The sequence below is a fragment of the Genypterus blacodes genome, unplaced genomic scaffold (assembly GCF_046128005.1).
Source record: "Genypterus blacodes isolate CSIRO-AG114 ecotype Tasmania unplaced genomic scaffold, CSIRO-AGI_Gbla_v1 ptg000019l_1, whole genome shotgun sequence".
In the NCBI taxonomy this organism is placed as follows: domain Eukaryota; kingdom Metazoa; phylum Chordata; class Actinopteri; order Ophidiiformes; family Ophidiidae; genus Genypterus; species Genypterus blacodes.
This window is the reverse complement of record NW_027466832.1, coordinates 2127559-2155188: the sequence shown is the minus strand read 5'-3', so window position 1 is coordinate 2155188 and position 27630 is coordinate 2127559. Positions and strand designations below refer to the sequence as shown.

Below are 27630 nucleotides of genomic sequence, written 5' to 3'. Positions count from 1 at the left end.
TTTGTAGTAAAGCAAACTACACATTATCTGTGAAATGTACATGTTTGCACTTACTTGGATGCTCGTAGTCCGTTGGTGTTTCTTCAGGGATGGTCCCACGCAGCCTGGCAATAAACCTGTCTTGGATTGCTGGCAGCCCAGGGAATGTTGGAATCTTAATGACATCTTCTGATGTGGTGGCGATTTGGTTTAGCTGCCTTGTGTCAGCTCCATCAGCTCCAATACCAATGCAGTTGACCCGAGAGGCTTTGAGCAGAGGTCCATAGAGAGACACATCTTGGGGAGAACGCCCACCTGTGAGAACCACAAGATGCTGGGAGGCCTCAGTAAAGCGCACACCGGCATTGGGTTTTAACTCGCGCTGTATAACATAGTCAATGGCATCAGCCAGATCTGAAGAGCGGCCACCCATCTGACGGAGTCTTTTGACAGCAGAGAGAACAGCTGGCTTATTGTTGTGTGAATTGAGAGAGAACTCTGTTTTAACGTTGTCTGCAAACTGGACAACACCCACACGCACTTGATCAGGCTGCACATCAAGCTGTTGGACAATGCTGATGATGAAGTCACGGATATGAGCAATGCCAGCAGAACTTGTGTTGTCTGATCCATCAATGAGGAAAATAATGTCCTTTCTTCCCAGGTTTGGGTTACCTGTAAATTAAGCGCAAAAAGAGACATCCAATTATTTTTAAAGATTGGTGAGAAAGTACTATTAACTTTATCATTTTCATTTTGTATAGGAAATTCAATTTGGCTAACTCTCATTCTGAAACAGCTATGACTCAACAATGTTTCTTACTAAGAAAGAACTGTTTGATTTCTCCTTGAACCTGTCTTTAAATGAGATTCTTAAGAAAGGATGTATTGGATATGACAAAACCAGCCCAAATCCCACATGCTCACTATTTGCTGAATAATTGCAGATGCCATCCATTGAGAGTTGATTGATAGATAAAAAGATAAAAATAGGGTTGAGCTATAGCAAATGATTGATAGGTTTAGATCATAACGTAAATATCCGCCCCCTAAAACTGTAAACAAGTTGTTACACTGGGTGTGTGGATAAATCAATAAAGGACAGAGTTGCCCAAAATCAATTCAAATATAATTAATGATAATAATAATGATAATAATAATGATAATAATAATAATAATAAAGATAAATTGATTAACGAATCCAGAAGAGCAACTATGCTTTAGTGTTGGAAACAAAGGCCAGCGACAGCCGAGATAGTGATGTCTTCAGCCAATCAGATGCAGGAAGGTTTCATGTCGATGTATGCATTTAGGGGAGCAATTTAATATATTTTAGAGCCCACTCAAAATGACACCTACTCTTAGCAAGTGTGTATTGAACATTGTCCAACAATGGTGAGAAAAAGGAGACCTCAAACACAATAAAGAACATACAAAAGGCACAATGAAAAAGTTACACACTTTATGTGGATTGGCTGCTGATGCATGAATAGTTGAAGTGATCAAATTGATTTAAGTGTCTGTGGATGAGAAGTATCCTGACTTGACGTGGCAGTTTTAGTTGAATGCTGCAACACTCAATTTTCCAGTCAAATAATTTAAATTAATACACACCCAAACCAGTGAAATATAGATGAATAGTAAATAAAAGATCAATTTTTGGGAAAGGACTTCCTTTTTGTTTTCATAGAATATATGGGACGGAACCTTGAATAGGGCTGTGGCAAAGAGTGCCAATCCAATTTGTAAAAAATGACACTAGAAATGTATTGAAAAATGGCAACACATTTTTATCATCCAAAAGATTCTATTGCTCTACTTTGTTGTTGGCTGTAACTCTTGTGGTACATAATTTTTTGATGCTAATGATCAAACCAAAAAACAAATAAACAAGCCCATGGTAGATATGAGTTGCATATCTAAGGCTGGAGAAAAATATAGACGTTCCAAACGAAAAAAAAAAACATATAAAGCCAAACATTTGACAGTAACAAAGGAATTGAGGTGGAAGGAAAGATTTCAGGTAAAAGACCTCAGTCAAAACTCATAACGCATATATATGTATACATTTGCTCTCCCTCAGTGTAGCTGAAACAAATCAGGTGGCACACCATTTCAAAATCTCACCACTTAACACTAACACAGCAGCTTATCAAAGTGACACTGGATGAAAAGTCCTTCATAAAATGCCCTTTAACACAACTCCCTTGACGTCCTACTCTGATGTTGGATTGTAAAACTCTGTCACTTTCTTACCAGTCACTGTTGGTGTCATGGGTGTGGCCTTCACTCCGCCTTTCCCTTTCACCTCATCATCCAAAGTCTCCAGAATCTGCTCATTCAGCTCAGAGAGCTCCTGGAATGTGCTTGCTCGAGCCACAGTGGAGGACACACTTGCCAGATTTTCTAATTCTTCCTCAATGTCACCGACTCCTACAGCAAAGACTTTCACACCAGTGTTCTTCAGACCAAGGGCTGCTGTTTTACTGTCATCAGCTGAGCGTCCTCCAGTGACAACCATCAGGATCTGAGGGATGCCCTCATCCTTCCTACTGCCTTTGGCTTTGGTGAAATGAACATCTTGAACATGGTGAATGGCTGCACCAGTGTTGAGTCGGCGTCCACCTTTGTACTCTGCCCGACCAATAGCACTGATAATGTCATCCTTGTTCTTGTATGTGTTGAGGTAGAACACATCACTAACATCTGTAGCATGATGAGCCAGGCCAATCTGCAGGTTATCCCTCTCAGTGTAAAAGAGATCAATCAGGTTGAGAATAAACTCCATTACGGTTTTGAAATTTTCCTTGCCCAAGTTAATGGAGCCATCCACCAAAAACACTATATCAGCTTGTTTAGGTTGAGGCAGGTCAGCTATGAGAAGTTGACACATTGAAGAGGAGGGGTGAATAAATGGAAATATAGGGGAACAAAGTCAGGAAAGGCAACTTGTTAGAAAATCATTCATCATCATCATCATCATCATGGTTGAATAACCTATTTTAACAAACTTGTTTGTAGTAAAGCAAACTACACATTATCTGTGAAATGTACATGTTTGCACTTACTTGGATGCTCGTAGTCCGTTGGTGTTTCTTCAGGGATGGTCCCACGCAGCCTGGCAATAAACCTGTCTTGGATTGCTGGCAGCCCAGGGAATGTTGGAATCTTAATGACATCTTCTGATGTGGTGGCGATTTGGTTTAGCTGCCTTGTGTCAGCTCCATCAGCTCCAATACCAATGCAGTTGACCCGAGAGGCTTTGAGCAGAGGTCCATAGAGAGACACATCTTGGGGAGAACGCCCACCTGTGAGAACCACAAGATGCTGGGAGGCCTCAGTAAAGCGCACACCGGCATTGGGTTTTAACTCGCGCTGTATAACATAGTCAATGGCATCAGCCAGATCTGAAGAGCGGCCACCCATCTGACGGAGTCTTTTGACAGCAGAGAGAACAGCTGGCTTATTGTTGTGTGAATTGAGAGAGAACTCTGTTTTAACGTTGTCTGCAAACTGGACAACACCCACACGCACTTGATCAGGCTGCACATCAAGCTGTTGGACAATGCTGATGATGAAGTCACGGATATGAGCAATGCCAGCAGAACTTGTGTTGTCTGATCCATCAATGAGGAAAATAATGTCCTTTCTTCCCAGGTTTGGGTTACCTGTAAATTAAGCGCAAAAAGAGACATCCAATTATTTTTAAAGATTGGTGAGAAAGTACTATTAACTTTATCATTTTCATTTTGTATAGGAAATTCAATTTGGCTAACTCTCATTCTGAAACAGCTATGACTCAACAATGTTTCTTACTAAGAAAGAACTGTTTGATTTCTCCTTGAACCTGTCTTTAAATGAGATTCTTAAGAAAGGATGTATTGGATATGACAAAACCAGCCCAAATCCCACATGCTCACTATTTGCTGAATAATTGCAGATGCCATCCATTGAGAGTTGATTGATAGATAAAAAGATAAAAATAGGGTTGAGCTATAGCAAATGATTGATAGGTTTAGATCATAACGTAAATATCCGCCCCCTAAAACTGTAAACAAGTTGTTACACTGGGTGTGTGGATAAATCAATAAAGGACAGAGTTGCCCAAAATCAATTCAAATATAATTAATGATAATAATAATGATAGTAATAATGATAATAATAATAATAATAAAGATAAATTGATTAACGAATCCAGAAGAGCAACTATGCTTTAGTGTTGGAAACAAAGGCCAGCGACAGCCGAGATAGTGATGTCTTCAGCCAATCAGATGCAGGAAGGTTTCATGTCGATGTATGCATTTAGGGGAGCAATTTAATATATTTTAGAGCCCACTCAAAATGACACCTACTCTTAGCAAGTGTGTATTGAACATTGTCCAACAATGGTGAGAAAAAGGAGACCTCAAACACAATAAAGAACATACAAAAGGCACAATGAAAAAGTCACACACTTTATGTGGATTGGCTGCTGATGCGTGAATAGTTGAAGTGATCAAATTGATTTAAGTCTCTGTGGATGATGAGTATCCTGACTTGACGTGGCAGTTTTAGTTGAATGCTGCAACACTCAATTTTCCAGTCAAATAATTTAAATTAATACACACCCAAACCAGTGAAATATAGATGAATAGTAAATAAAAGATCAATTTTTGGGAAAGGACTTCCTTTTTGTTTTCATAGAATATATGGGACGGAACCTTGAATAGGGCTGTGGCAAAGAGTGCCAATCCAATTTGTAAAAAATGACACTAGAAATGTATTGAAAAATGGCAACACATTTTTATCATCCAAAAGATTCTATTGCTCTACTTTGTTGTTGGCTGTAACTCTTGTGGTACATCATTTTTTGATGCTAATGATCAAACCAAAAAACAAATAAACAAGCCCATGGTAGATATGAGTTGCATATCTAAGGCTGGAGAAAAATATAGACGTTCAAAACGGAAAAAAAAAACATATAAAGCCAAACATTTGACAGTAACAAAGGAATTGAGGTGGAAGGAAAGATTTCAGGTAAAAGACCTCAGTCAAAACTCATAACGCATATATATGTATACATTTGCTCTCCCTCAGTGTAGCTGAAACAAATCAGGTGGCACACCATTTCAAAATCTCACCACTTAACACTAACACAGCAGCTTATCAAAGTGACACTGGATGAAAAGTCCTTCATACAATGCCCTTTAACACAACTCCCTTGATGTCCTACTCTGATGTTGGATTGTAAAACTCTGTCACTTTCTTACCAGTCACTGTTGGTGTCATGGGTGTGGCCTTCACTCCGCCTTTCCCTTTCACCTCATCATCCAAAGTCTCCAGAATCTGCTCATTCAGCTCAGAGAGCTCCTGGAATGTGCTTGCTCGAGCCACAGTGGAGGACACACTTGCCAGATTTTCTAATTCTTCCTCAATGTCACCGACTCCTACAGCAAAGACTTTCACACCAGTGTTCTTCAGACCAAGGGCTGCTGTTTTACTGTCATCAGCTGAGCGTCCTCCAGTGACAACCATCAGGATCTGAGGGATGCCCTCATCCTTCCTACTGCCTTTGGCTTTGGTAAAATGAACATCTTGAACATGGTGAATGGCCGCACCAGTGTTGAGTCGGCGTCCACCTTTGTACTCTGCCCGACCAATAGCACTGATAATGTCATCCTTGTTCTTGTATGTGTTGAGGTAGAACACATCACTAACATCTGTAGCATGATGAGCCAGGCCAATCTGCAGGTTATCCCTCTCAGTGTAAAAGAGATCAATCAGGTTGAGAATAAACTCCATTACGGTTTTGAAATTTTCCTTGCCCAAGTTAATGGAGCCATCCACCAAAAACACTATATCAGCTTGTTTAGGTTGAGGCAGGTCAGCTATGAGAAGTTGACACATTGAAGAGGAGGGGTGAATAAATGGAAATATAGGGGAACAAAGTCAGGAAAGGCAACTTGTTAGAAAATCATTCATCATCATCATCATCATCATGGTTGAATAACCTATTTTAACAAACTTGTTTGTAGTAAAGCAAACTACACATTATCTGTGAAATGTACATGTTTGCACTTACTTGGATGCTCGTAGTCCGTTGGTGTTTCTTCAGGGATGGTCCCACGCAGCCTGGCAATAAACCTGTCTTGGATTGCTGGCAGCCCAGGGAATGTTGGAATCTTAATGACATCTTCTGATGTGGTGGCGATTTGGTTTAGCTGCCTTGTGTCAGCTCCATCAGCTCCAATACCAATGCAGTTGACCCGAGAGGCTTTGAGCAGAGGTCCATAGAGAGACACATCTTGGGGAGAACGCCCACCTGTGAGAACCACAAGATGCTGGGAGGCCTCAGTAAAGCGCACACCGGCATTGGGTTTTAACTCGCGCTGTATAACATAGTCAATGGCATCAGCCAGATCTGAAGAGCGGCCACCCATCTGACGGAGTCTTTTGACAGCAGAGAGAACAGCTGGCTTATTGTTGTGTGAATTGAGAGAGAACTCTGTTTTAACGTTGTCTGCAAACTGGACAACACCCACACGCACTTGATCAGGCTGCACATCAAGCTGTTGGACAATGCTGATGATGAAGTCACGGATATGAGCAATGCCAGCAGAACTTGTGTTGTCTGATCCATCAATGAGGAAAATAATGTCCTTTCTTCCCAGGTTTGGGTTACCTGTAAATTAAGCGCAAAAAGAGACATCCAATTATTTTTAAAGATTGGTGAGAAAGTACTATTAACTTTATCATTTTCATTTTGTATAGGAAATTCAATTTGGCTAACTCTCATTCTGAAACAGCTATGACTCAACAATGTTTCTTACTAAGAAAGAACTGTTTGATTTCTCCTTGAACCTGTCTTTAAATGAGATTCTTAAGAAAGGATGTATTGGATATGACAAAACCAGCCCAAATCCCACATGCTCACTATTTGCTGAATAATTGCAGATGCCATCCATTGAGAGTTGATTGATAGATAAAAAGATAAAAATAGGGTTGAGCTATAGCAAATGATTGATAGGTTTAGATCATAACGTAAATATCCGCCCCCTAAAACTGTAAACAAGTTGTTACACTGGGTGTGTGGATAAATCAATAAAGGACAGAGTTGCCCAAAATCAATTCAAATATAATTAATGATAATAATAATGATAGTAATAATGATAATAATAATAATAATAAAGATAAATTGATTAACGAATCCAGAAGAGCAACTATGCTTTAGTGTTGGAAACAAAGGCCAGCGACAGCCGAGATAGTGATGTCTTCAGCCAATCAGATGCAGGAAGGTTTCATGTCGATGTATGCATTTAGGGGAGCAATTTAATATATTTTAGAGCCCACTCAAAATGACACCTACTCTTAGCAAGTGTGTATTGAACATTGTCCAACAATGGTGAGAAAAAGGAGACCTCAAACACAATAAAGAACATACAAAAGGCACAATGAAAAAGTCACACACTTTATGTGGATTGGCTGCTGATGCATGAATAGTTGAAGTGATCAAATTGATTTAAGTGTCTGTGGATGAGAAGTATCCTGACTTGACGTGGCAGTTTTAGTTGAATGCTGCAACACTCAATTTTCCAGTCAAATAATTTAAATTAATACACACCCAAACCAGTGAAATATAGATGAATAGTAAATAAAAGATCAATTTTTGGGAAAGGACTTCCTTTTTGTTTTCATAGAATATATGGGACGGAACCTTGAATAGGGCTGTGGCAAAGAGTGCCAATCCAATTTGTAAAAAATGACACTAGAAATGTATTGAAAAATGGCAACACATTTTTATCATCCAAAAGATTCTATTGCTCTACTTTGTTGTTGGCTGTAACTCTTGTGGTACATAATTTTTTGATGCTAATGATCAAACCAAAAAACAAATAAACAAGCCCATGGTAGATATGAGTTGCATATCTAAGGCTGGAGAAAAATATAGACGTTCAAAACGAAAAAAAAAAACATATAAAGCCAAACATTTGACAGTAACAAAGGAATTGAGGTGGAAGGAAAGATTTCAGGTAAAAGACCTCAGTCAAAACTCATAACGCATATATATGTATACATTTGCTCTCCCTCAGTGTAGCTGAAACAAATCAGGTGGCACACCATTTCAAAATCTCACCACTTAACACTAACACAGCAGCTTATCAAAGTGACACTGGATGAAAAGTCCTTCATAAAATGCCCTTTAACACAACTCCCTTGACGTCCTACTCTGATGTTGGATTGTAAAACTCTGTCACTTTCTTACCAGTCACTGTTGGTGTCATGGGTGTGGCCTTCACTCCGCCTTTCCCTTTCACCTCATCATCCAAAGTCTCCAGAATCTGCTCATTCAGCTCAGAGAGCTCCTGGAATGTGCTTGCTCGAGCCACAGTGGAGGACACACTTGCCAGATTTTCTAATTCTTCCTCAATGTCACCGACTCCTACAGCAAAGACTTTCACACCAGTGTTCTTCAGACCAAGGGCTGCTGTTTTACTGTCATCAGCTGAGCGTCCTCCAGTGACAACCATCAGGATCTGAGGGATGCCCTCATCCTTCCTACTGCCTTTGGCTTTGGTGAAATGAACATCTTGAACATGGTGAATGGCTGCACCAGTGTTGAGTCGGCGTCCACCTTTGTACTCTGCCCGACCAATAGCACTGATAATGTCATCCTTGTTCTTGTATGTGTTGAGGTAGAACACATCACTAACATCTGTAGCATGATGAGCCAGGCCAATCTGCAGGTTATCCCTCTCAGTGTAAAAGAGATCAATCAGGTTGAGAATAAACTCCATTACGGTTTTGAAATTTTCCTTGCCCAAGTTAATGGAGCCATCCACCAAAAACACTATATCAGCTTGTTTAGGTTGAGGCAGGTCAGCTATGAGAAGTTGACACATTGAAGAGGAGGGGTGAATAAATGGAAATATAGGGGAACAAAGTCAGGAAAGGCAACTTGTTAGAAAATCATTCATCATCATCATCATCATCATGGTTGAATAACCTATTTTAACAAACTTGTTTGTAGTAAAGCAAACTACACATTATCTGTGAAATGTACATGTTTGCACTTACTTGGATGCTCGTAGTCCGTTGGTGTTTCTTCAGGGATGGTCCCACGCAGCCTGGCAATAAACCTGTCTTGGATTGCTGGCAGCCCAGGGAATGTTGGAATCTTAATGACATCTTCTGATGTGGTGGCGATTTGGTTTAGCTGCCTTGTGTCAGCTCCATCAGCTCCAATACCAATGCAGTTGACCCGAGAGGCTTTGAGCAGAGGTCCATAGAGAGACACATCTTGGGGAGAACGCCCACCTGTGAGAACCACAAGATGCTGGGAGGCCTCAGTAAAGCGCACACCGGCATTGGGTTTTAACTCGCGCTGTATAACATAGTCAATGGCATCAGCCAGATCTGAAGAGCGGCCACCCATCTGACGGAGTCTTTTGACAGCAGAGAGAACAGCTGGCTTATTGTTGTGTGAATTGAGAGAGAACTCTGTTTTAACGTTGTCTGCAAACTGGACAACACCCACACGCACTTGATCAGGCTGCACATCAAGCTGTTGGACAATGCTGATGATGAAGTCACGGATATGAGCAATGCCAGCAGAACTTGTGTTGTCTGATCCATCAATGAGGAAAATAATGTCCTTTCTTCCCAGGTTTGGGTTACCTGTAAATTAAGCGCAAAAAGAGACATCCAATTATTTTTAAAGATTGGTGAGAAAGTACTATTAACTTTATCATTTTCATTTTGTATAGGAAATTCAATTTGGCTAACTCTCATTCTGAAACAGCTATGACTCAACAATGTTTCTTACTAAGAAAGAACTGTTTGATTTCTCCTTGAACCTGTCTTTAAATGAGATTCTTAAGAAAGGATGTATTGGATATGACAAAACCAGCCCAAATCCCACATGCTCACTATTTGCTGAATAATTGCAGATGCCATCCATTGAGAGTTGATTGATAGATAAAAAGATAAAAATAGGGTTGAGCTATAGCAAATGATTGATAGGTTTAGATCATAACGTAAATATCCACCCCCTAAAACTGTAAACAAGTTGTTACACTGGGTGTGTGGATAAATCAATAAAGGACAGAGTTGCCCAAAATCAATTCAAATATAATTAATGATAATAATAATGATAATAATAATGATAATAATAATAATAATAAAGATAAATTGATTAACGAATCCAGAAGAGCAACTATGCTTTAGTGTTGGAAACAAAGGCCAGCGACAGCCGAGATAGTGATGTCTTCAGCCAATCAGATGCAGGAAGGTTTCATGTCGATGTATGCATTTAGGGGAGCAATTTAATATATTTTAGAGCCCACTCAAAATGACACCTACTCTTAGCAAGTGTGTATTGAACATTGTCCAACAATGGTGAGAAAAAGGAGACCTCAAACACAATAAAGAACATACAAAAGGCACAATGAAAAAGTCACACACTTTATGTGGATTGGCTGCTGATGCATGAATAGTTGAAGTGATCAAATTGATTTAAGTGTCTGTGGATGAGAAGTATCCTGACTTGACGTGGCAGTTTTAGTTGAATGCTGCAACACTCAATTTTCCAGTCAAATAATTTAAATTAATACACACCCAAACCAGTGAAATATAGATGAATAGTAAATAAAAGATCAATTTTTGGGAAAGGACTTCCTTTTTGTTTTCATAGAATATATGGGACGGAACCTTGAATAGGGCTGTGGCAAAGAGTGCCAATCCAATTTGTAAAAAATGACACTAGAAATGTATTGAAAAATGGCAACACATTTTTATCATCCAAAAGATTCTATTGCTCTACTTTGTTGTTGGCTGTAACTCTTGTGGTACATCATTTTTTGATGCTAATGATCAAACCAAAAAACAAATAAACAAGCCCATGGTAGATATGAGTTGCATATCTAAGGCTGGAGAAAAATATAGACGTTCAAAACGGAAAAAAAAAACATATAAAGCCAAACATTTGACAGTAACAAAGGAATTGAGGTGGAAGGAAAGATTTCAGGTAAAAGACCTCAGTCAAAACTCATAACGCATATATATGTATACATTTGCTCTCCCTCAGTGTAGCTGAAACAAATCAGGTGGCACACCATTTCAAAATCTCACCACTTAACACTAACACAGCAGCTTATCAAAGTGACACTGGATGAAAAGTCCTTCATAAAATGCCCTTTAACACAACTCCCTTGACGTCCTACTCTGATGTTGGATTGTAAAACTCTGTCACTTTCTTACCAGTCACTGTTGGTGTCATGGGTGTGGCCTTCACTCCGCCTTTCCCTTTCACCTCATCATCCAAAGTCTCCAGAATCTGCTCATTCAGCTCAGAGAGCTCCTGGAATGTGCTTGCTCGAGCCACAGTGGAGGACACACTTGCCAGATTTTCTAATTCTTCCTCAATGTCACCGACTCCTACAGCAAAGACTTTCACACCAGTGTTCTTCAGACCAAGGGCTGCTGTTTTACTGTCATCAGCTGAGCGTCCTCCAGTGACAACCATCAGGATCTGAGGGATGCCCTCATCCTTCCTACTGCCTTTGGCTTTGGTGAAATGAACATCTTGAACATGGTGAATGGCTGCACCAGTGTTGAGTCGGCGTCCACCTTTGTACTCTGCCCGACCAATAGCACTGATAATGTCATCCTTGTTCTTGTATGTGTTGAGGTAGAACACATCACTAACATCTGTAGCATGATGAGCCAGGCCAATCTGCAGGTTATCCCTCTCAGTGTAAAAGAGATCAATCAGGTTGAGAATAAACTCCATTACGGTTTTGAAATTTTCCTTGCCCAAGTTAATGGAGCCATCCACCAAAAACACTATATCAGCTTGTTTAGGTTGAGGCAGGTCAGCTATGAGAAGTTGACACATTGAAGAGGAGGGGTGAATAAATGGAAATATAGGGGAACAAAGTCAGGAAAGGCAACTTGTTAGAAAATCATTCATCATCATCATCATCATCATGGTTGAATAACCTATTTTAACAAACTTGTTTGTAGTAAAGCAAACTACACATTATCTGTGAAATGTACATGTTTGCACTTACTTGGATGCTCGTAGTCCGTTGGTGTTTCTTCAGGGATGGTCCCACGCAGCCTGGCAATAAACCTGTCTTGGATTGCTGGCAGCCCAGGGAATGTTGGAATCTTAATGACATCTTCTGATGTGGTGGCGATTTGGTTTAGCTGCCTTGTGTCAGCTCCATCAGCTCCAATACCAATGCAGTTGACCCGAGAGGCTTTGAGCAGAGGTCCATAGAGAGACACATCTTGGGGAGAACGCCCACCTGTGAGAACCACAAGATGCTGGGAGGCCTCAGTAAAGCGCACACCGGCATTGGGTTTTAACTCGCGCTGTATAACATAGTCAATGGCATCAGCCAGATCTGAAGAGCGGCCACCCATCTGACGGAGTCTTTTGACAGCAGAGAGAACAGCTGGCTTATTGTTGTGTGAATTGAGAGAGAACTCTGTTTTAACGTTGTCTGCAAACTGGACAACACCCACACGCACTTGATCAGGCTGCACATCAAGCTGTTGGACAATGCTGATGATGAAGTCACGGATATGAGCAATGCCAGCAGAACTTGTGTTGTCTGATCCATCAATGAGGAAAATAATGTCCTTTCTTCCCAGGTTTGGGTTACCTGTAAATTAAGCGCAAAAAGAGACATCCAATTATTTTTAAAGATTGGTGAGAAAGTACTATTAACTTTATCATTTTCATTTTGTATAGGAAATTCAATTTGGCTAACTCTCATTCTGAAACAGCTATGACTCAACAATGTTTCTTACTAAGAAAGAACTGTTTGATTTCTCCTTGAACCTGTCTTTAAATGAGATTCTTAAGAAAGGATGTATTGGATATGACAAAACCAGCCCAAATCCCACATGCTCACTATTTGCTGAATAATTGCAGATGCCATCCATTGAGAGTTGATTGATAGATAAAAAGATAAAAATAGGGTTGAGCTATAGCAAATGATTGATAGGTTTAGATCATAACGTAAATATCCGCCCCCTAAAACTGTAAACAAGTTGTTACACTGGGTGTGTGGATAAATCAATAAAGGACAGAGTTGCCCAAAATCAATTCAAATATAATTAATGATAATAATAATGATAATAATAATGATAATAATAATAATAATAAAGATAAATTGATTAACGAATCCAGAAGAGCAACTATGCTTTAGTGTTGGAAACAAAGGCCAGCGACAGCCGAGATAGTGATGTCTTCAGCCAATCAGATGCAGGAAGGTTTCATGTCGATGTATGCATTTAGGGGAGCAATTTAATATATTTTAGAGCCCACTCAAAATGACACCTACTCTTAGCAAGTGTGTATTGAACATTGTCCAACAATGGTGAGAAAAAGGAGACCTCAAACACAATAAAGAACATACAAAAGGCACAATGAAAAAGTTACACACTTTATGTGGATTGGCTGCTGATGCATGAATAGTTGAAGTGATCAAATTGATTTAAGTGTCTGTGGATGAGAAGTATCCTGACTTGACGTGGCAGTTTTAGTTGAATGCTGCAACACTCAATTTTCCAGTCAAATAATTTAAATTAATACACACCCAAACCAGTGAAATATAGATGAATAGTAAATAAAAGATCAATTTTTGGGAAAGGACTTCCTTTTTGTTTTCATAGAATATATGGGACGGAACCTTGAATAGGGCTGTGGCAAAGAGTGCCAATCCAATTTGTAAAAAATTACACTAGAAATGTATTGAAAAATGGCAACACATTTTTATCATCCAAAAGATTCTATTGCTCTACTTTGTTGTTGGCTGTAACTCTTGTGGTACATCATTTTTTGATGCTAATGATCAAACCAAAAAACAAATAAACAAGCCCATGGTAGATATGAGTTGCATATCTAAGGCTGGAGAAAAATATAGACGTTCAAAACGAAAAAAAAAAACATATAAAGCCAAACATTTGACAGTAACAAAGGAATTGAGGTGGAAGGAAAGATTTCAGGTAAAAGACCTCAGTCAAAACTCATAACGCATATATATGTATACATTTGCTCTCCCTCAGTGTAGCTGAAACAAATCAGGTGGCACACCATTTCAAAATCTCACCACTTAACACTAACACAGCAGCTTATCAAAGTGACACTGGATGAAAAGTCCTTCATACAATGCCCTTTAACACAACTCCCTTGACGTCCTACTCTGATGTTGGATTGTAAAACTCTGTCACTTTCTTACCAGTCACTGTTGGTGTCATGGGTGTGGCCTTCACTCGCACTGTGCTCATTACAGAAGCCAGCTGCTCTTGGACACTGGGGAGGTCAGTGAATTCAAATACGGATAGTGCAGAACTACGGTCATAAGATATCTTCTGCAGTTCTTGACTGTCAGAGTTCCTCGTTCCAATTCCAATCACAAAGATGCCCTGCTGTTTTAGAGCAGAGGCTGGGTTATCTACAGCGTCAAGAGACCTTCCTCTATTTAGCAAGATCAACACCTGTGGAATGCCTTGCAGGCGCCTGCTTCCAGAGGAGTTTGTAAAGACATTTTCTCTGACATGACTGAGAGCTGTGTCGGTGTTCAGGAGTCCGCCTCCACTGTGTGTCAGTCCTCTGACTGCATCAACAATATCTTCCCTATTGGTGTATGTGTTCAGATAGAAATGGACCTCTGCATCTCTGCTGTACTGGACCACAGAGACGTGTTCATTGTTTCTTCCCACATTGAGTTTTCCCACCACTCTCACAACAAAATCACGCATGGCAGTGAAGCCATTCCTTGTGCTGTCAGAGCCATCCAGAAGGAATACGATATCCTTTTTGGCAGCAGTGTCAACATGAACTGAGAAAACAGAGGAAGACAATCATTTAAAAAAAGGAAAACCCTCTTAACTGTGCACAAATCATCACTGAAGGACATTTTTGAGAGCACCCAGCACTACCTCCAACAATGCTTAGCTTTTCCAAAGCATACATCCACCCATAGCTAAAAGCACAAAAGGACCTATCGTAACATCTCACTTCTTTTAATTCTCTAGGTGGAACTGAAATTAATGTGGATGCCTATGAGGCCAGCAAGAGGCTGTGCATCTAAACATGCCCAGTACCGTTGCTGAATCTGGGGTGCTGACAGTAACCACAGCCTCCACAGAGGATTTGAGTTGCTCTTGGATACTGGGAAGGTCAGCAAAGTAAGACACCGATAGAGCATATCATTGAATATGTTCTGAAGTTCTTTGCTGTCGGAGCCTCTGGTTCCAATTGTATAGGTCATAACACCAAGCTCTTTCAGAGCAGTGGCTGGTGTATCAACACAGTCAAAAGACCTTCCACCGCTTAACAATATGAGCACTTGTGGAACTCCTTCCAGGCGTCTGCTTCCTGCAGCTGTTGTGAAGACATTATCCCTCAAGTGCTGGAGTGCAGCTCCAGTGTTGAGGGGTCTACCGCCCTTGTGCCTGAGACCTCTAACAGTGTTAAGGATCTGGCCTTTTGTGGTATATGTGTCCAGATAGAACTGGACAGCTGGGTCGCTGCTGTACTGAACCACTGAAACACGATCTTTGTTGTCATCCACACTGAGTTTCTGTATTATTCTTTGGACAAAGTCACGCATAGCTGGGAATCCAGTTCTAGTACCATCAGATCCATCCAGCAGGAAGACAAGGTCCCTTCCTGCCGACGCTCAACTGGGGAACACCAAATTAGAGACATAATAATTAAGGTATATGTTCTTAACCTTTCCATTCAGAAAATCTACTGTTAAGGGCTAGGCGCACCATTTCAAAATCTCATCATTTAACACTAACACTGCAATTTGTAAAAGTGACAAAGTCTTTAATAAAATGCCCTTTAACACAACTCACTTGACATCCTTACCAGTCACTGTTGGCGTCATAGGTGTGGCCTTCACTCGCAATGTGCTCATTACAGAAGCCAGCTGTTCTTGGACACTGGGCAGGCCAGTGAATTCAGATATGGATAGAGCAGAACTATGGTCATATGATATCTTCTGCAGTTCTCCACTGTCAGAGTTCCTTGTTCCAATTCCAATCACAAAGATGCCCTGCTGTTTGAGAGCAGAGGCTGGGGTATCTACAGCGTCAAAAGATCTTCCACCATTTAGCCATATCAACACCTGCGGAACGCCTTGCAGGCGCCTGCTTCCAGAGGAGTTTGTAAAGACATTTTCTCTGAACCTCTGGGTCTAAGCCCTCTGACTGCATCAACAATATTTTCCCTAGTGGCGTATGTGTTCAGATAGAAATGGACCTGTTGGTGCAATGTTGTCTTTTGAAACATAACATTGGACTTCACTTCTTTCTTAAAAAACACACCAAGTCTTCTCTTTTGAAGATTGTGCACAAAGGTTGGCTGCTGATATATACTTGCTAGTGGATTCATCCTGGAGTATGGGACAGGAGAACTTTGAGCATGTCAGACGTTTTGTGTTCAGCCTGATTCAAGCCCTGCACCAGGTTGGAGGGAACAAGGTTAAATTTGCCCTTGTGCAACTGAGTTCCAGCTCAACACCTACCTGACAACACAAAGAGTCCTGGCACACATCGAAGCTATGTCTTATCGTGGCGGCGGTACCCGGACAGGGCTGGGCCTTGATTTCTCAATCCGAGCACACTTGAACAGTGCTTCTGGCAGCCGCGCCGTTGAAGGGGTAGCTATCTGTAGCGTTAGACATCTCCGCAGCAGTCTATCGTTATAGCAGTCAACACAGCGGTTAGCTCACACCCTCTTGTGGTTAATATTCACGGGAGAACAAATACAGACCGCCACCGTCTGGGAACTCACGAACGTTTATTTGTGCATGCACACAGCATAAATAGTGCACGCAGGCACACACGTCAAAACATAACATAATTTCTCTTACGTTTATTGTCTGTTTGATTGGAACATTTCAGTTGCATGGCAGATCACGCAGCATTACTTCTGAATTCAGAAATTCGGACTCTTGATTAGTGTTCCACAGGTTTTTACAAAGATATCATCACTTCCACTTCTGTAGTTTTTCTTGAAGATGAGTTGGTGGCAGTATGATAGATTTTCTTTAACATACATCTTTTCAATGAAAAGATGGTTCCTTTACCAATTAGCATAAAGCTGATTCAACATCAGTCTTTTATTCAGTGCTCAATATTTTTCAGTGAGCCTTTGTTTACTCATGTTGATGAATGTGCTTGCGTTGAATAATTTAACAGTCTTGAATCTCCAGTCTATAAATTACCTTTGTATTACTTTATCACCAGTTGACTCAGGAAGCAATCAGAGAGACATAGTGTTTCTTCTTGATGGGTCAGATGACTCCAGTAATGGACTGCCAACTATTAGAGAGTTTGTCAGAAGGATGGTAGGAGAACTGGCTATTGGAGAAGATAAGGTTCGAGTGCCTGTTGTACAGTATAGCGGAGATGCCAATGTCTACTTTAACTTAAAGAGTTACACATCCAGAGAGGCCATTGTCTATGCGGTGAGAAGTATTCGCCATAAAGGAGGAATAATTTGAAACACTGGAGCTGCTCCGTTTTTCTTGCTTCATCTGGGAGCCGACACCTGGAGAGAGTACCTCCGATTCTCTTTTTACTAACCGGAGGCGAATCCAGTGATGATGTCTTACCTCCTGCATTTGACCTGAAAAAACTTGGGGTTCTGATTTTTGCAATCGGAATGAAAAACGCAAAACAGCAGGAGCTGAAGAAAATTGCCTTCTGCTCCGAATTCCTTTTCAACTTACCTGTCTTTGGTGAACTGTTGTCTATTCAACCGGAAATTGCTGGATTCATTCAGTCAGAAATACAAACTGAACCGCCCACTATTATAGGTAAGAAGTGGCTTTGATTTACAGTGAAGAATCAAACTGACTCCCTGCATAAACCTTTAACACATGGCCTTGCATAATTTAGTTTTCAACAAAACTGCATCAATTTTGTCATTCAAGTCAAGTCATTTGATCAGTTTCAGGGTTCTCAAACTGTCAGCACTGACTACAGTCAGGTTCTTGATTATGCTGTTGTTCCCAAAACAGTGTGAAGAGTTTGTTTTTTTATCTCAGAAATCCGTTTTGCCTTGCATACTCCTTACTACATTCTTCTTACGTCCAGGAGAGTATTTTTTTGAATGCCTCACAGCTGCAAATCTTCCCAGTTTTCTTCAGCTCTTCCTTGAGCCAATGATGATCACATCATTGACCTCATTTCTTGTTGATGAGGAACATCAACAAGAAATAACAATGTGCAGTTAAAACAGGCCGATCTTCACTTTGCCTCTATGGAGTCCTGTCTTCTAGCTGTTAAAAACTGGATGACTAACAACTTTTTACTTCTTAATGTTGATAAGATAGAAATGCTGATCCTGGGACCATAGAAACAGAAACAGAAACTGCAGAATCTACTTGTTAACTTTGACAATGGTCCAATCCGGCGCTCCGCAGTGGCCAGGAACCTGGGTGTAACATTCGACGAGGATCTAACTTTCAGCAGCCATATTAACAATGTTACAAGGATTGCTTACTTTCATATCCGTAACATAGCCAGAATCAGACCATTTCTTAGCAAAGCAGATGCTGAAACCTTAATTCATGCCTTTGTCACCTCCAGGCTGGACTACTGAAATGCTCTCTTCTCAGGTTTGAACTCCTCTGCCCTTAAGAAACTGCAGCTTGTTCAAAACACTGCAGCAAGACTACTAAGGAGAACCAGGAGATTCGACCATATTACTTCGGTTCTAGCGTCGCTATACTGGCTTCCCTTCAGTGCCAGGGCTGACTTCAAGGTATTACTTCTTACTTACAAAATACTGCATAACTTAACCCCTGTATATCTGTCTAACCTTCTCTCCAGGTACACTCCCGCCCGACCTTTGAGATCCCAGCAAGCAGGCCTGCTTGTTTTTCCAAAGATCCAGAAGAAAACCTTTGGCAGTAGAGCATTTTCGTATCCCGCTCCTTCGCTCTGGAACGCACTTCCTGCACTCGTTAAAGAGGCAGGCTCTCTAGAAGCTTTCAAATCCTGCTTGAAAACGCACCTGTTTTCAGCAAACTTTGATAACTGCTAAATGGGCAGGTGGCACAGTCTCCTACCTGCAGGAAAGTGATTAGCTAACCCAGGTTCAAATCAGGGCCCAGTTAGACTCAGTACACTCTGGTTAGTGACAGTGTCAGTGTAGTAAGAGGATGGGGCACATTAGCTGATCTTCTTTCTCCATTCTTTTCACCTTACTCCCTATGTCTACTGATCACCCCTCTGGCTCTGGGCCCCACAACGGCCGCATCCATGGACGGACGTAGGGGTGCCCCACAACAGGACTCCGTGGCTTCCCCTCCCACTCTGCCTTCCATCCCATCCTCCATGGCAATCCCTTCACTTCACAAATCTTCTGGCATTTAAGTCCTCATCCGTTGCATTGAATTTGGAAACATTCTAATCCTATTGTTTTTTGTATTCCTATATGTATATATGGTTAATGTTTTCTCCCAAAAATGTAACTTGTATAACATGATTTTTTATTAACTTGATTTTAATACAGAATCTATTTGTTTCTAGCAGAACTTGGTTCTGCGCAAAGAGACATTGTATTTCTATTGGACGGTTCTGATGATACAAGTGATTTCCCAGCAATGAAAAGTTTTGTCCAAAGAGTGGTAAAAGCACTCACTATTGCTGAGATGAAAGCCTGTGTTTCTGTGGTTCAGTATAGCAGAGATCCACAGACACATTTCAACTTGAACACATACACTGAAAAACAAGATGTTCTTGCTGCCACCCAGCAGCTGAACCATAATGGGGGGAGACCCCGCCACACTGGTGCAGTTATAGACTATGTCAGGAACAATGTTTTCACTGACTCCTCTGGGAGTCGAGGTCAAGAAGGTGTCCCAAAGATATTGATTTTGTTGACTGGGGGGAGATCTGAAGATGATGTTGCAGGTACCTCATTTTAATCATTTTGGAGACATCTATCAGCAATTTGTTTCATTCATTGAAACGGTGCCTCACCAGGCAAGAATCAAACCCACCCCAGAACATATTAGGTAAGATCTATCGATCTTATCTATCTATCTATCTATCTATATATCTAGCTATCTAGCTATCTATCTAGCTATCTATCTTCGGATAATACTGAATCCATCGAACGGGATATTGTATTTTTACTGGATTCCTCTGATGAAATGCAGAATGAATTTGAGGCAACACACAACATGGTGGCGCAGCTGTTTGTGGATGAGAACAAAGATTGTGTTTCAGTGGTGCAGTACAGCACAGATGCTGCTGTTGAGTTTTATCTGAACACATACAAAACACAGCAGCATGTTGTTGACGCTGTACGAAGTCTGAGGCATAAAGGATGCAGGCCTTTAAATACTGGAGCTGCACTCCAGTATGTCAAGCACAATATATTAACATCCTCCTCAGGTAGTAGGTACCAACAGGGTGTGCCTTAGATTTTGATTCTCTTGACTGGTGGAGGGTCCAGTGATGATGTGAGACATGCTGTTGCAAACTTGAATGAAATTGATGTGATGGCATTTGTATTGGGAACAAAGAGTGCGGATCCTGTAGAGCTTCAGTATATTTCAAAGGAAGCCAGCCATGCTTACATTGCAGAAGATTTAAATGAACTCTCAGTCATCGAGCAACACATTTTGTCTGCCATCAAGAAGGGTGAAATCCCTGCTATCATGCCAGCATACGGTAAGACTAATGATACATTCTCTTTGTACACTTATTGGTTAAAGTTGTTTTTCATTGCCCATCATCAACCAATTTGTACGACTGCATGTGTGATTGCAGATAAAGGCAGAGATGTTGTGTTCTTGCTTGATGGTTCTGATGATTCCTAGAGACAATTCCTAGATATCCAAGACTTTGTGCAAAAAATTGTGACAAACCTGAATATTGATGCAAACAAAGATCATGTTGCTGTGGTCCAATACAGCAACTCACCAGATATCAATTGTATGTGGACAAGTTACTCAATAAAAGAGGATGTCCTTGATGCAATTAAAGATCTAAACCACAAAGGAGGTTATCCTCACAACATTGGAGCAGCTTTCCAGTACGTGAGAGACAATGTCTTTACTTCTGCCTCAGGAAGTAGACTCCATGACAGAGTTCCACAGATACTTGTATTACTGAGTGGTGGAAGATCTGAAGATGACATCAGAATCCCTATCAGAAAGCTGAAAGAGATTGGTGTCATTCTCATTGCCATTGGAACAACAGATGCAGATACCCTAGAACTACAGACAATATCTCACAATCCTAATGACACTATCTCAATCACTGATTATGAGGAACTACCGACTGTTCAGCATGATGTGTTGTCATTGTTAAAAGAAGCTTCCCATCAGGTAGTGCTTGCTGCTCCCACAAGTAGTTTTGGTAAGCATCTCTGTGATGTAATATCTGTTCATGCCTTTGATTTGTAGTTTATGTTAGCATGTGTCCTCTTTTCCTCAAGAGCTACAAAATACGCTTGTTGTCTCATCTATATTGATGCGTTCTGTCTTTGCAGAGTCTAAAAAGAATGATGTTGTATTTCTTATTGATGGATCATATGACTCCAGAAATGGCTTTGATGGGATACGTGGTTTCGTTGAAAAAATAGTTGAAAGTTTGAATCTGGATGAGAACAGAGACTGAGTGGCTGTTGTTCAATACAGCCGTGATGTCACAGTCAATTTCTATCTGAATTCATATTCATCCAAGAATGATGTGCTTAATTCCATTAGAACAATGAGGCACAAGTTGGGAAGACCTATGAATACTGGCAATGCCCTGAAGTTTATCAGAGACAATGTCTTTGCTGCTTCAGTTGGAGGCAGGCGTGATGAAGCTGTTCCTCAATATCTATATGTATTTAGTGGTGGCAGATCTGGTGACGATGTTAGAGGAAAAGCACAATCACTCAGAGAAAATAGAATAAGGACGTTTAGTTTTGAAAAAAAAAAATGCTGACACATTGGAAATGTAAACCATCTCTTTCACAGCAGCGCATAACTTTTACGTCACAGACTTTAACACGCAAAGCATACATTCAGTCTGTGATGTAAAAGTTATGCAACAATGAGTGGTAATCAAGAAACACCTGAATTTCTGACAGTGACTGGTAAGAAGTACACATATACTGTAGCCTGCACTATATTACTGTTGATTTTGACTTAATCTTTTCTACATCTGCTTGTTTAATTTACATTTTGTGAACCTTTCAGGGTCAAGCCTCGTCATGAAGAGAGATATTGTTTTTCTGCTTGATGGATCTGATCTTGTCAGGAGTAGATTTCCTGCTATACTTGCATTTGTTGCAAAAGTGGTTGAGAGTTTTGACCTGGACCAAGAAAAAGATAAAGTTGCTGTTGTACAATACAACAAATTTCAATCTCAACAGTTACAACACTAAAGAAGATGTTATTGCGCATATTGCAAAACTAAAACCAAAAGGTGGATTGCATATCGGGGCAGCACTGCAGTTTGTGCAGAACAATGTCTTTGATTCAAATGCTGGAGGTCGAAGCCATGAGGGTGCCAAGGGGATACTTATTTTATTTGCTGGTGGAAGATCTAGAGATTCTGCTCAAGACCCAGCAAATGCACTCAAGACTGCAGGTGTTGTCATATTTGCGGTTGGATCAGGGATATCAAATCCAGTTGAAATGTAAGTAACTGCTTAAGATCCCAACTATGCATTTTCAGTCCCCAGCTTTACAAATCTGCCACATATTCTACAAAGTTTTGTAACTCATCTTACTCAAGTTAGACTTGAAGAGGAATCTGAAGGAGGTAAGGAATATGAAAAGTTAAAAAGGACATGCAAAAAAATGTATCTGTAGTTATGGAATGCCTTAATAGTGATTGCCATTAACTTTAAACAATGATTAAATTGTTTTTATTAACAGAGAAAAGAAATGACAAAGGGAGATATATAGTTTTTCTTGTGGGTGGATCTGACAATACAAGAAATGGATTTGCAGCTGTTCAAGATTTTCTGTATAAAGTCACTGAGAGACTCAACATTGGACCAAATAATGACAGCGTGGCTGTGGTTCAGTTCAGTAACATCGCACTTGCAAATTTCTATTTAAACTCATTCATGAGGAAGAGAGATGTCCTATCATCAATGAGGAGGCTCACACACAAAGGAGGAAGACCTCTCAAAACGGGTGCAGCGTTACAATATGTAAAAGAACATGTCTTCACAGCTGCCTCAGGGAGCAGATACAGTGCAAATGTGCTTTTAAGTAGTGGACCATCAAGTGACAGTGTGGAGTTGCCTGCTGCTTCCCTCAAAGGAAGCGGTGTCACTTTGTTAACCATTGGAACAAAAAACTCAGACCACATGGAACTAGAGAAAATATCAAATATGCCAAGTTACACAATTTCTGAGATTGCTGAACTTGCAAATCTACAAGAGCACATCATTGCTGCAATTACAGGAGAAAACCTGAAAAGGAAATTTGGATCTCGTCAGTGATGGGTTAGAATGGAGAACGATACTGCATAAATCCCTTCATACACAATTAGTTCCATAAAATGCATGGTCCACAGGCTGTGTATGTGGAACTGAAACAGTTTAGAGCATTTACCCTGTTGACCACACACAATCAAAGAACCACAAGCAGCAGTATGAGCATAGTTTCACAATTTGAATTAAGGAAAATAAGGCCAACAACATAACCAAAAAAGGAATGTTGCATGGAATTTAAACAGTAGTTACAATACTGGTAACCTGTCTCTGCCCCACAGAAGCAATGCTTTTAGTAGACAAATGTGTTCAAGCATTAGCTGTCCTCAAGCAGCACTGCTTCAACATTGCTTATGCAGCTTGTGTCAAACAGGCATTAATTGAATCATATATTCTCCAATTTGTAAACAAATGATAATCAATAAAGAAGTGCCGTAAGATTACACTATATACTTTGACCAAAACAAAACTGGATTTCCTACTAACTGAAGTCACATTCCTTATTTTCCTGATTGTGTCAGTTTGAGCATTAAACCTGGTATATTTTGTGCCAGAACAGTACAAAACAAAAAGTGGTGCCAGAAACAAAAAGTGCTGTCAATAATGTGTACTTTCAAAGATTTAAAAACATTTCTTCCTCTGTCTTCTCAGTTCATGTTGACACTGCTGCCATGAGGGATATTGTATTCCTTCTGGATGGCTCTGACAGCACAAGGAATGGCTTCCCTGCCATGCGTGATTTTGTCGAGAGAGTGGTGGGAAAACTCACTCTGTGGGAAGAAACAATGAACGCGTCTCTGTGGTCCAGTACAGCAGTGATGCAGACTGCTACTGTGATCTATGTATAATTTTGTGTGACATCATTCTGCTTTATGTATCAAAAGCATTACACTGGATGTTGATGCCTCCTGCAGCTATATCATGAATAAATCATTTAAAAGATTTTTGGAAAGGACTTTTAAATCATTTGAGCTAAAATTTAATTAAAATAAGGATTTTAAAATATAACTTACTTTTGTAGCTTAACCATATTTGTGAATTCTAAATACTTTGTAAGATTAAAAACCCACAAATAGTTGAATGAATACAAATGTAGATTGTATTGCTTTATGGTAGAATATTGAAATATAAGCTTTTTTAGCTTTACAGCAGCAACAAACTGCTGCTGACTACTGATGACTTTCACTATATTCAACTTACCTTCCTGAGCATCGAATTGAGGGAGGAATCCTGCAAACAGGACGCCCAGAAGAGCGCACAGCGGTAACAGCGGATACCTCCTCATCTTCTATCACCAAAGCTACAAAGAGGATACCTGTGAAAACAGAAACCAAATACTGTCATTGTTTCTCTATAAATGACACCAAGGGTAAGAAAAGTTGTGAAGTGCCTATGATTAAACCGAAAAGTTAAACCAAAGTTGAACAGCCTTCATCTGCATACTTTACATTGATGCACCTTTTTCCTTATTTTCTCCATTACTTGTTGCCTTTCCTTTGAAATCTCTTAGAGGCAGGACAACACTAGGATGTTTTTTTTAGGGACATCCCTTCCAACTCTTTCTGCCTTCGCTCTAAATTTTTACTGCACCACATTTGCGCTCAACATTGCATGAGATTGCTTTGTGGACCAAAAGTGTTCAATTAAATATCCAACCCCAGGAGATCAGACACAATAACCTGCAGTGGTAGTGCCACTTAAGGCTAGCCAAGCCTGTGAAGCCGTGTAAGTTAGTAGAGCAATTGTCAATTCACTTCAACACCATGGGCTGGAAAGCTTGTACAATATCTCCTATGCATCTGTCGCCATTACTGTTTTGCCACAAAGACTGCAACGATTTGTCACTGAGCACTTCACTGAGGCAAATCACAGTTAAAGGGCCCTTCTAACTGAAATAGGAAAGTTAAAGCAGCGGCCTTTGGCTCACAAACTTCACTGACCTTGTTGGGAACATGTGCATGCAGCGTACATAGTTACTGGCAGTGCAGAAAGTATGAAGACAAGTTCACATTTCCTCCTTTTGAACCTTACAGATATACTCTAAAACACTGCAAAGTGTCAAACTTGTTCTAAAGCCCAAGTCCCAAAGAGAACTGTGAACATTCTTATATAAATACCATTGGAATACTCTTTCTAGTGTAAATGAGAAAATGGGGAAGCAGGGCTACAGTGGAGGGAGGTGACCAAGATCCTGATGGCCACTATGATAGAAGAATAGAGGTCCTCTGTGAGGATGGCCAAACCTCAGAGAGTCAGAGAGTCAGCCATCCCAGCAGTACCCCATCAAGAAGTGTCAAGATGCCAAATGGCACCAAACAACTCTCCACAACCAGATGATTGAACTCTGAATGATTCTTCACATCCAGTCTGACAGCGCTTAATCTATTCTGCAGAGAGGAATAGGAGAAAATGACCAAATCCAGGTTTGCTGCACCTGTATTGTCATGCAGGAAAGACATAAAATGTGAAATGAAAGGTATAGTATTAGTATCGGTAAAGTAGTAAAATAAGTCAAAACATTGTTTTGTTTTCTATGAGAGTAATATGTGGAATTTATTGTGTGGAATTTATTAATGTGAGCTTGACACAGAAAAAAACATGCTCATGTTGCTGAATTGAAGTGCTTTTTGATACAAAATGTGAGTGTTGGATATCAACATTCTGTAAATGTTCACACAAAAGATGCTTATTCAGTTGGTTTGGGTGGAGAATCAGCCATGTGTATAAATGTTACTAATAATTTAAAACATGAGTACTTTGATTTTGTCAAATTAGCTCTCAGAGGCATAAAGGTTGGAGACCCCTGGTTTAGATGGATGAGGGGAGAAACAAATGCATCTATTTTATAGTAATTGTGACTGCAAAATGTTACAGTGAGGCAGAGGTGAAACGTTCTGAACACTTTGCTAAAGCATATATCTGTGTGTGCGTGGTGGTGATAACAGTAGCACACCTGAGGCTGTGATGCAAATGCCAATGTGCATTAGTGATTATCTGTGGCTGGAAAGAACTGAATTTTCCAACTCAGTATGTCATGTGTTCATAAAAAAGGAGCGTTGGAGTGGAAAGTCCAGTTTCACAGCAGGGGGTTATGTTTTCCATTTAGTCAGTATTTCCTTCATTGTGATCTCTGATTTAAGTCATGTCAAAGGACATGAAAGAGGCGAATTACTTTATTAATGTATCTCACAGAAGGCTGACAGGAGAAAAGGGAGAGGGAACTCGCACCTCATCACATTCAGAATTTAGCACATTGCATGAAGATTCATTCAAAATTGTGGAGTTTGTTCCTCACTTTGTCTTTTGTACTTTCTTCATCAGTGATGATGAAGATGGATGACCGCTAAATGAGCGCTAAAGATGCGTTAATGACCTCTAGTGGACAAAGGAGCAATGACACTGTAGTAGCAGTGATTTTAGGATGCACATGTCCATTTGTCTCAGCTGTCCTTAGTTAACTAAGATATTTATTATTGATGGCGCAAGTGTCGATTTGTCTCCCCAGAGATCTAACAATTTGAAAATGTATTCTTTTTAGACAATTTCTTTTGATCTTTTGTCTTGTCTTTCATGAAAATATAACTTGTTGTATGATTTGATTGTTTTACTTTTGATGGGGATTTGTTTTAGATTTGAGGCTGATACTGCACTAGAGACATCATGTTTAACATTGAAACTAAATTAGATATATTACTATATTAGATCAATTGTGGCACGTGAGGAGCATATTGTTGAAGTGGTTATTGCAGCTGATAATTAAACTAATCATTGGTTGCTCTCTACAAGGAAAGATGTGGAGGACAAATTGTTGCTCGAAGACAACTCAGGCCAAATTACATAAGAGCTTGGGTTACCGAGGTTTGAACAATGTCCATTTTATTGTGAATTTCCCTGTTGTGGGACGAATAAAGAATTATGTTATCTTAGCTTAGCTTATTTTATCTTCTTTTTTGCCATCAGCACATGTTGGCTTCAGTTATTGGTGCAATGCAACACATGTTCTCGGTCTGCAGTCAGTTCTGAACCCAACTTCCCTCTGAGCTGACTAAATGTGCACTCCTGTCCTGCTTAAATCAACTTGTGTTTGGCCCTCGAGTCACAGGCTCCTTTCCACAAGGGCAGGAAAGCCTAGGGCCAGCTACATCTGAATCAAAGTCATCCATGATACACAGCCATGATTAATGATAAAC

At 40.2% G+C, this 27630-nt stretch overlaps 1 protein-coding gene across 1 annotated transcript in view; it reads right to left on the bottom strand.

The window, feature by feature from the left end:
* Positions 1-24745, bottom strand: part of LOC142991419 (collagen alpha-3(VI) chain-like) — a 31729-nt gene extending 6984 nt beyond the window's left edge. The window contains exons 1-10 of the mRNA XM_076141552.1: positions 24641-24745; positions 12027-12626; positions 11215-11832; positions 9034-9633; positions 8222-8839; positions 6041-6640; positions 5229-5846; positions 3048-3647; positions 2236-2853; positions 55-654 (exon numbers count right to left, since the gene is read on the bottom strand). Coding sequence (XP_075997667.1) covers positions 55-654; positions 2236-2853; positions 3048-3647; positions 5229-5846; positions 6041-6640; positions 8222-8839; positions 9034-9633; positions 11215-11832; positions 12027-12626; positions 24641-24725 — 5557 coding nt within the window. The 5' untranslated portion in view covers positions 24726-24745. The remainder of the gene's footprint in view (positions 1-54; positions 655-2235; positions 2854-3047; positions 3648-5228; positions 5847-6040; positions 6641-8221; positions 8840-9033; positions 9634-11214; positions 11833-12026; positions 12627-24640) is intronic.
* Positions 24746-27630: the final 2885 nt, after the last annotated feature.